Source organism: Amblyomma americanum, chromosome 10 (assembly GCF_052857255.1).
Source record: "Amblyomma americanum isolate KBUSLIRL-KWMA chromosome 10, ASM5285725v1, whole genome shotgun sequence".
NCBI lineage: Eukaryota > Metazoa > Arthropoda > Arachnida > Ixodida > Ixodidae > Amblyomma > Amblyomma americanum.
The window spans coordinates 78,382,911-78,391,624 of record NC_135506.1 but is presented as its reverse complement, the minus strand read 5'-3'; the positions used below and the strand labels follow the sequence as shown (position 1 = coordinate 78,391,624).

The 8,714-nt window shown below is 48.9% G+C and overlaps 1 protein-coding gene across 1 annotated transcript; it reads right to left on the bottom strand.

Annotated features, from left to right (window-relative positions):
• Positions 1-1,496: 1,496 nt before the first annotated feature.
• On the bottom strand, positions 1,497-6,710 carry LOC144108435 (endothelin-converting enzyme 2-like). The gene is made up of 3 exons (XM_077641674.1): positions 6,512-6,710; positions 5,736-6,070; positions 1,497-3,428 (listed from the first exon to the last, which is right to left on the bottom strand). The coding sequence occupies exons 1-3, from the start codon at positions 6,708-6,710 to the stop codon at positions 1,497-1,499; spliced, it is 2,466 nt and encodes an 821-aa protein (XP_077497800.1).
• Between the last annotated feature and the right edge of the window lie 2,004 nt (positions 6,711-8,714).

Sequence of the window (8,714 nt, the reverse complement as noted above, 5' to 3'; positions counted from 1 at the left end):
ACCTCCTCCACACCCTCATTAGTAAGGCAAAAGACACCCGTTTCCAAAGTTAAGGGGGATTCACAGTAATGAACATAAATCGGCCGCACGATGTCTGCCACTCGCCAGTATCAATCTGCCTTTACCCAGGATGCCAATTGTTTTTAGAGCGGAAAACTCTACTGCTCCCATGCTGAACCTGGAGGTCATCTGGCATGTGCAAAATCCCGCGTGGCAGCTGCTTTGAGCTTCATCTTCATTCCCTCCTCTTCACAGAGCGTGAGTAATTGCGCTGAAAAAAAAGCCGTCAAAATTTCCTGTTGTCCTTTAGTGTCTTGATTCCCACAAACGCGGCAAAAAGGCGATGCATCTTTGTATACAATGTATACTTGTATAGATTGCAGTAAGGCTACATGCGAAACCAATGAAACGCTCTTTCCGGATTCCCTGCTACCTGGCCGCGATTGTCTGTAGCCGGGCTGCTAAAACTTAGGAGTTTCATCAGTTCTCAGAAGTGTGTACAAATGCAAAAGAAGAAGTCAGTACGTTTAGATCGTAGAAACCAATAAAAACTGCAGCTAACATCACGGAAACAAGGCCGCGTGCACAAACAGTGAGGCCGGGGAAACTTTCCTGGGTTTAGATTGTAAATGGCGCGTTCAACTTCGTTTCCGGAAATTCCGGAAACCTCGCTTCCGCAAAGACATAACACCCGCTAAAGGTGTCCAACTTCATATCCCGAAACGCCACCATCGCCTGATAGTGCTCAAGAAATGCATTTGTCATTTATATGTGTCACGAGGTTACCGTTCCGCGAGATTTTTCGAGACCGAGGACCCGTTTTGTGCGAATCTCCGCGGCGAAGAAAATTTCGGCACTGGAAAGGACAAGAGCTCGCTTTTGTCGGTTCTTTCAGCATTTTTTTTCTTGCGTCATCTTAGTAGCACGGAAGAGTGCAGTTTTAATGTTGAGTTATTCAACTCTGCTTCGTTCCGCAACGACGAATGTCATTAGCTCTTTCAATTGCATTCTTGTTGCACTGCTGATTCTGCCGATAGGCTCCTGCTCTGTTTCCTTAAGCTCTTTCATAGTTAGCTCCTACAATTCCCACACAAAACGATATTTCGGAATCAGATTCAGCGACAAGTACGCACAAGTCGAGCGCGACTGGCTCATAAACCGCCATACAATTTATTCGTTCGCGGAAAAAGCGGAACACAACACCCGACAAAATTTCTATTTTTAGATCCTCGCAAGGTCAAAATGCCATTTAAAGGCTATCGGGACAAACTAACACACATTAGTGCTCTTACTCAAAATTTTATACCAGTGCGCGCAAGCTAATGGCTCCCGACGTATACGCGAAGACAACGACACCTTCTACGATCTAGATTTCTATAGTTCTATAAAAACAGGCTCAGTGAAGGGCATTTATAGCCACATCATCAATGAACAAAACGTGGTAACGGAGAAGTCACGCGCACACAAACAGAAAACTCGAATCACGAACACAAATCTCAAAACAGTCTGCACTGCTTAGAAGGATTCATCGGGTCCCCGGGAGTGCAGTTAAAAGCCTTGGCGAACTGTGGCATGTGCTGCAGCGCGGGAGTACAGATCGACTCGTGGTTTGTATTTTCAGAGCCGCCATAGCAATTGACGTAACACAGCGCGATGAAAAACAGCTGCAGTCCGCTGTACTTCTCCAAACCGAATAGGCTGCTGCTGTCCAAAGCTCTCTCTTGGGCATTGTAGGCATCCACAAGAGCGCCATAGCCAATTACTTCTTTGGCGTAATACCCTAGTTCACCGGCGCTGCCGGACGTGCCTGCTTTCAAGCAGTCCATCAGGGGCTCAACAAACAAAGCATTGGTTGCGTAGTACGCGGAAAGGAACAAGGTCGCCAGTGAAAAGGCGATCTGAGCTCCTAAGCCGCCGTAGTTTAAAGACGAATGAAGCTGCGGATCAAATAGATAGAAGGATAGAGCGTAAGGCATCAGCTCGAAGTCTCGCTTGTCGTAGGACACGATGGACACTTCCAAATCTTGCATAAGATCTAACATATGTCCGAATTCTGCATCCTTTCTGACGTGCACCGACTGTTGCCGGTTCCGCACGAAAGAATTATTCAAGTCAGGCGCATGGTCTGCAGCCAGGATTTCTTCTCCGGTGTGCTCGATGTTACGGAAGACGATTTCCGAAGAGCTCCAGTTGCTGACCACGTTGATGCCTTCGTCAAAGTACGTCCAGTTGGAAAGACGCCGGAAAAAAGCGGTTCGCACGGACTGAGCCACACTTTTTGCGAGATTAAGTGCTTCGCCTTGAAGGGCTTCAGCATAGTGTTTGTCGAACAGCGTGTGCCCGGAGATTAACATTGCTCTCGTCACGCAGAAAATTCTGTAATGGGCCTGCGTCGTTTGGTAGTCACGGTTGTAATAGTTGAAAATTAAGTCTTCATTCGCGAAAAGGGCCGCCAATTGAACGGTGCACCAAGAGATCAATGTATGGAATGAGTCCGTGCCGTACCGCCACCAGAGATACAACACTCGCTCTAGATAACGGGGCGATGTGGTCGTCAGCGTGAGACTACTGTTCATCCTGATGTCAAGTTTTAAAAGCGTCGCTGTCCAGTTAACTTCCGTGAGGCCAAGCTGAGTCAAGTTTAGAAGAACGTCAGCGTTATTCTCGTCAGCTGCTTCGTAACGAGCTTTAGAGAGGTAGCTCAGGGCTGTTTCGACCGACGCGTAAATGTCCTGGTACGTCACCGTATCCTCGCCTTCGGCGTGAAAGCGTTCCTTCAGGAACCCAAAGTACGCCTCATCCGTGCCGGTCGCGATGTCCCTATACCTCTTGACCACGAAGTAAAGGAACTTGCCAGAAACTAGGTTGATCCCGCCGCCATCGGGCGCGACGTCGAAGTCCAGGAGAACGTCCCAACCCAGCTTCAAAGAGCTGCAGAGGACCGTGTACAGAACGTCTGCGCCCTTGGAAGGCTTCGGCCACACGATGCCTGCCTCAACCAGCGCGTTCTTGACGGCTGGCAGCTCGTCTCTCTCCCCTTCGAGCACATCGACGCAGCTCGTGTACATGATGGCGTCCCGCTGCTCCATGTCTTGCCCCGATGCAGGCACCTCTACACTCTTCAGCGACGCGGTCACCTTGTCCAACAGAGAAATGAACTGGTCGTTCCAAACGGTATGTCGGTTCTTGTGGCGCCAGCCGTCGCAGACGAAGTGCGTGAAGCTCTGGCACGGGTCCACCGATTCGTTGATCGAGGCGAGGAGCCCGGTCGAGTAGGCGAGGCAGGCATGCGTCTTGCAGGTGTTCCCCCAGTGCGCTGGAGAGCGCCATACAAGTGAGGCGATCGCCAAGGCCACAAGCGTCACCAATACAGTGACTCCAAGCACGTGCAGAGTAAGCCCGAGCCGCGATTTCAGCTGCTGGGGGTCCTGGAAAGTAACATTATTGCCGTAAGAAAAACGATGTGCACAATCAGTTGGTCTTACCTACGACCTCTATAAACCCCCAAAATAACCGCTTTTCTAGTGATGAATCATGGATACTGACAAAGTGTGCATTTTTGGGGTGTCTTTGTGCGCAAGGCCAGGCGCCTTCTTTCCCACAGCTCCTATCATAGCCGCTGCTGTACTAGTACAAAAATACAAAATCTCGGCTGCTGACCCGAAAGACGCGGGTTCGATCTCGGCCGCAGCGGTTGAATTTCGATGGAGGCGAATTTCGATGACGAAATTCTGGAGGCCCGTGTACTGTGCGATCTCAGTGCACGTTAAGAAACCCCAGGTGGTCGATATTTCCGGAGCCTGCCACTACGACGTCTCAAATAGCCCGAGTCGCTTTGGGACGTTAATCCCCCCCCCCCCGAAACCACAAAAATACAAAATGCTTTTATTTCAGCATCATGTAGTATTAGGAGGTGCACCCAAAAAGCCTTAGATTGGCTTGACAAAGCAGCGCATCTTCTTCCTAGAACCAGCGGCAACTACAGGGTACATATAACAACAACAAAAAGGGATCAAGCTTACTTATACAAATCTGAGCGAAGAATTTGCTTTGAAGAACAAAATCACGAGCATTGAAATGACAAGAACGATAACAAAACACGACAACATAAGCATACATTCTGATGCCCGAAACATGCAACAGATCTAAGGAGGTGCTGAAATAATCAAGTTCGATGCCAGGTTTTAAGATAGACAGCAAACCTTTATTAAGAAAATGGAGAGGACTCGCTGTAGGAATTAAGAAGGTTTAGGAATTTGAAACCGAAGCATTTCATGACCGTAATTGGTCCTTCACAAATCCACCGTAGCCTAACGCTCTGAGATGAACAGAACTACAAACTGTCTTAATTGTGTGCCGAATGAAGCGTTTTGTATGCGTCTACTAGAGATATCGATACTAGGACATTAATTCACCTCTTGCAGTGTTCGTACACGCTGCTTTTTAGAACACGTCATAGAACCTAAACGAGTGACGTTATTTTTAGTTTCTTCGCACGACACGAATCGAACTACTGACGAATCAAAATTATAACTGCCTAATCACTAGACGGAAGCTCCTGTCGGAACAAAAGCGAATTGCTTTTTCGCCGCACAGAATTCAGGTAACATATGAATTGCGTGCCACGGCGGATTTGCAAGCACCAAGGAAACCACGCGAAAGAAGCAACAAAGGCACTTTTTTTATAATCAGGATTAAATTTTGACAGTTAGCCTTCTATGTTGCCTGCAGTTTGAGGCTCTTCCTGAGCTTGGCTACGACGACTTTTACCTTCGCATTCTTGGTAATTGTGAAGAAATAGTCGATGCGTTACTTTCTTCCTCATGTTGGCCTCGGCAGTAGACCATGTGTTTTTCTCTCGCCCAGTGCTAAGCTGGGTCTAAACCAATCAAAATCTTGTAGCGTGTGCTAGGATATTAAAAAGGACGACCCATGACTAGAAAAGCTCGTCGACCGCGGCGGCTGCGTTTTTATGGAGGAAAAACGCTAAGGCACCCGTGTCCTGTGCGTGTAAGTGCACGTTAAAGATCCCCAGGTGGTCGAAATTATTCCCGAGCCCTCCACTACGGCACCTCCTTCTTCCTTTCTTCTTTCACTCCCTTCCTTATCCCTTCCCTTACGGCGCCGTTCAGGTGTCCAACGATATATGAGAGAGATACTGCGCCATTTCCTTTCCCCCAAAACCAATTACATAATTATAACAGATGTTGCGTTTCCATTTGCCACAGCACTGCCACCATCAGGGCCTGATCACTGCTCGAAAAGAATTTTCTAAATCAAAACAATGTTTGCTGATACAGCAGCATCCTGTCCTTTCGGCTGATGGCAGTTACTTTTTGGTGTTACTATACAGTGACTAATTCTGAACTCACAAAAGCAGAAGAGCTAAACGAGACAAAGCCACTGGAAAAAATGAGTTATGACACAGACAGGCGCTGAAAGCAGTAATGACCCTCACTTTTTACTATTTCATAAGCCTAGCTCTATTATTAACCGTCGATTTCTTTTAGCCCATGCTGTTCTTACCTGGAAATAATGAGCCAACTACTAGCTCAAGAGCCAATACATGCGGCCTTAAGAACACTCTACAGTGCTAGTTCCCCCTCTCAGGATGCCTGACTTCGTTCCTTCAACGTCATCGACCTATACGCGTAAGCTTTCTTCTGAGCATGCAGCCAAAAACTGCAACTTGTCTGTTACGCTAGGCACGTGTGCCAGGTTCCAATGGCACGTACCGGAGGCGATTTCGTGCTATCTTGGCCAGGGTGCGGATTGCCGCGGAAGCCGGGCGGCTGCCCGAGGGGCGGCAGTTCGGGATTCCCCGGGCTGCTGTACAGCGGCGAATCAATGCTGAGCGCTCCCGAGTGAACACCGTCGGACACTGGCGATGCTGGCGATGACAGGCAGGAGCCGACGCCAGCAGTGTCAACGGAGGTCCCCCCGGCCACACCGTGGCCACGTCCTACCGGCAACGCCGCATCTGAGGGACTGGCTGGACCGACACTCTCTGGACAGGTACCTCCAGCAGGGTCCGCCTTGCCAGCTGGTCGGAGGCGGTGGCCTTTGACACCTGCCGATAAGTGACACGGCGGTTGTGGAGGTCTGGTTATACGGGGTGGGCGGCGGGGGTTGTCAGCTCAAAAGTACTGCTGCATGCTTGGCCATGACACATCAGCATCTCCAAGGTATGTCCCTTAAAAAAGGCACAACCACATCCACATGTCGCTAAAAGCTCAGTAAAGTAGGTACTTTGAGAAATTCATGACGCAAATCACAGCGAGAATAAAAGATGTAGAAAACCAGACTCTAGGGAGCAAATGGAACTGACCCAAGTGACAGCTGCAGCATCACTTAAACTTAAGAGTTAGTCTTGTAGTGAATAAACGCCCTACTCCTCTCCCGGAGGCCTGCGTGCCGTGCCGGAGAGGGTAGGTAGGGGTCCGGTTCAAACATTAAAATTTATTCTGAATCTGAAGCAGAACGAAAATGGCACCGAATGGAGTCATCTCACAGCTGGAACGGCCTACCGTGCATACGTCTTTGATGGAATGCTGGTTGTATGCGCCTGGGTGCACTGTCGCTGCCCGCAGAGCTCCGCGAGGGGCTTCCAGGGATGTCCGGCAAACGGGTGCCGCCTTGGTCTCGACCGCCTGGAACGCGTCTTTAGCGGCGGCGCTCTGCTGAGGAGGATCCAGGCCTCCGAGCTTCATTGCGACTTCCCGGCTTGTCAGGCCGCATTCCAGCTCACTGACTGGTTGTTACGGCGTTTTCGAAGAAGAGCAACGCGGCGCAACGGCTACCGAGGGGCATTCAGTCTTCTTCTCTTCTCGTGCCCGGCGCGCACAGCGACCGTGCTCGCCGGTCAGACGATGGCGATAGCGATGGGGGAAGGGGGGCGCTTTCGAACCGTCAACCAGCAAAGAATCAGCAACGAAGTTGTTGTTGCCTCTAAACTGATGGCACATACCCAGATCTTCTGCATCCTTGGAGTCGCAAAGACTGGCGCTCGCGCAGACGAAGTCTCTTTCACGTGTTTGCGTTGCCGGGTTCCCCTTCTAAATTTCTACCTTCACAGATCTGGCCTGGCGGCTTCCCCATTGCGCAATTTTGTGCCGAACCTGAGACAATAGATCACTTCTTGCTGTTTTGCCACCGCTTCTCTCATTTGAGGAAGCGTCTTTTGCAAATCCCTTTACATCAACTGGGTTTTCCTGTGTCCTCCGCGGTTGTTCTTTCCATTGGCCCTTCTTTGCTTGGACGAAGCGACAGGAGTGTGCGCTCTGCTGTGCGAAATTTCCTTCAAGATACGCGGCGACTCCCATTCTAATTTCGTTTTCCCGCTCTCAGTCAGTACGACATTGAAACATTACAGGCATTGTATAAAATTATGCACATTAAGTCATTGTCCCGTCTTCGATCTCCTAGTTAACAGGACCCCTGTCCTTGTGTCTTCCAATCTATCAGCATACATACCATTACCATTGCTCGAGGCTGGTTTGGTTGGAGGCTCGGATTGTAAGCTCTCGAGCTCTCCTATCCGCCTCGGCATTCCCCGCGACGCCTGTGTGTCCCGTTACCCACATTATTATGTGTTGCAATTGTTTTTCCTTCGGCGGTAATTTGACTGTCTGTACTGTCTTTAGGATGCGGAGCGCTGTTCCCCCTATTTTGGCACTCTTGTGGTTTCTGCATGCTGTTTGCGAGTCTGTTAGAATTATTAGGGACCTTTGAGCACGGTAGCCCTCTGCCGCCGCTAGGGCTATGGCAGCCTCTACGGCCTCCTCAATAATGCCATCCCTCATAGTTGCGCTGGCCATTTCTTTGAGCTCATGATTAATTGCCGTTGCAACCGCTCTATTTCTGTTGTGTTGTCTTGTCCTTCCGTATGTAGCCGCATCCGTGTACGTAATGTTTTCTTTGTTGGCTAGGTTCTGTTGCACATACTCTATCCTAGCCTCCTGTCGCTACCCTAAATTGTTTCCCGCAGTTCATCTGGTATCCATCAGGAAGGAGGACAGCGATCAATCGGGTGCATGCAGTTGTATATGCTTGGCAGCAGAGCACGGGCCAGCACTCGCGCATTTCTGCAATGGAGTAAACCAGGAGCAGCACGGATTAGATCACAATTTTATTAAAGAGAGTAATCGGAGTGAAGAATAATGTACTTCAGCCGTAATCAAGGTAGAAAAAAATACGTAATTTCAAACGATAAGCGCAACACGTTTGTCTGGGTCGGCCCAGGTCTTGCCAGAAAGGTATGTGTCCAGAAAAGGTGTTCAGATGGCTAATAGCGGCTAGAAGGAAGCGAAGAAAAGAAATTAGTGATATTCATACACGGTAAGTAAAACAGTAACATATAAAATAAACAAGAGGCACAATATTTCATACTAAGCCCTGTCATATTACCGCACCGAAACGAAACATCGCTTTCTATAGCTTTTTTTTCTGGCAAACGACATATTACGTCTCTCATTCTGATATTGACCATTTTATGGCTCTCTGAATAATAGTATATCTTTTTACTGAGGAAAGCGTAGAAGAATCGCCAACACATTACTGTCCTACAAGCACAGCCCAGTTTCGAATATTGCTGCTCACTTCGACAAGCACAGCCCAGTTTCGAATATTGCTGCTCACTTCGATTGATTTTTGAAAATGTCTATCCACTCGCTAATACACTTGTGCAAAATTATCAAGTTCAGAATAAGGCCACT

Coding starts and splice junctions, on each gene's coding strand:
- LOC144108435 (XM_077641674.1), bottom strand. CDS start 6,710: ATGAAGCTCGGAGGCCTGGATCCTCCTCAGCAGAGCGCCGCCGCTAAA. Junction 6,071..6,511: donor CACGGTAGGCCGTTCCAGCT/GTGAGATGACTC, acceptor ACTTATCGGCAG/GTGTCAAAGGCCACCGCCTC. Junction 3,429..5,735: donor ATAGCACGAAATCGCCTCCG/GTACGTGCCATT, acceptor GTTACTTTCCAG/GACCCCCAGCAGCTGAAATC.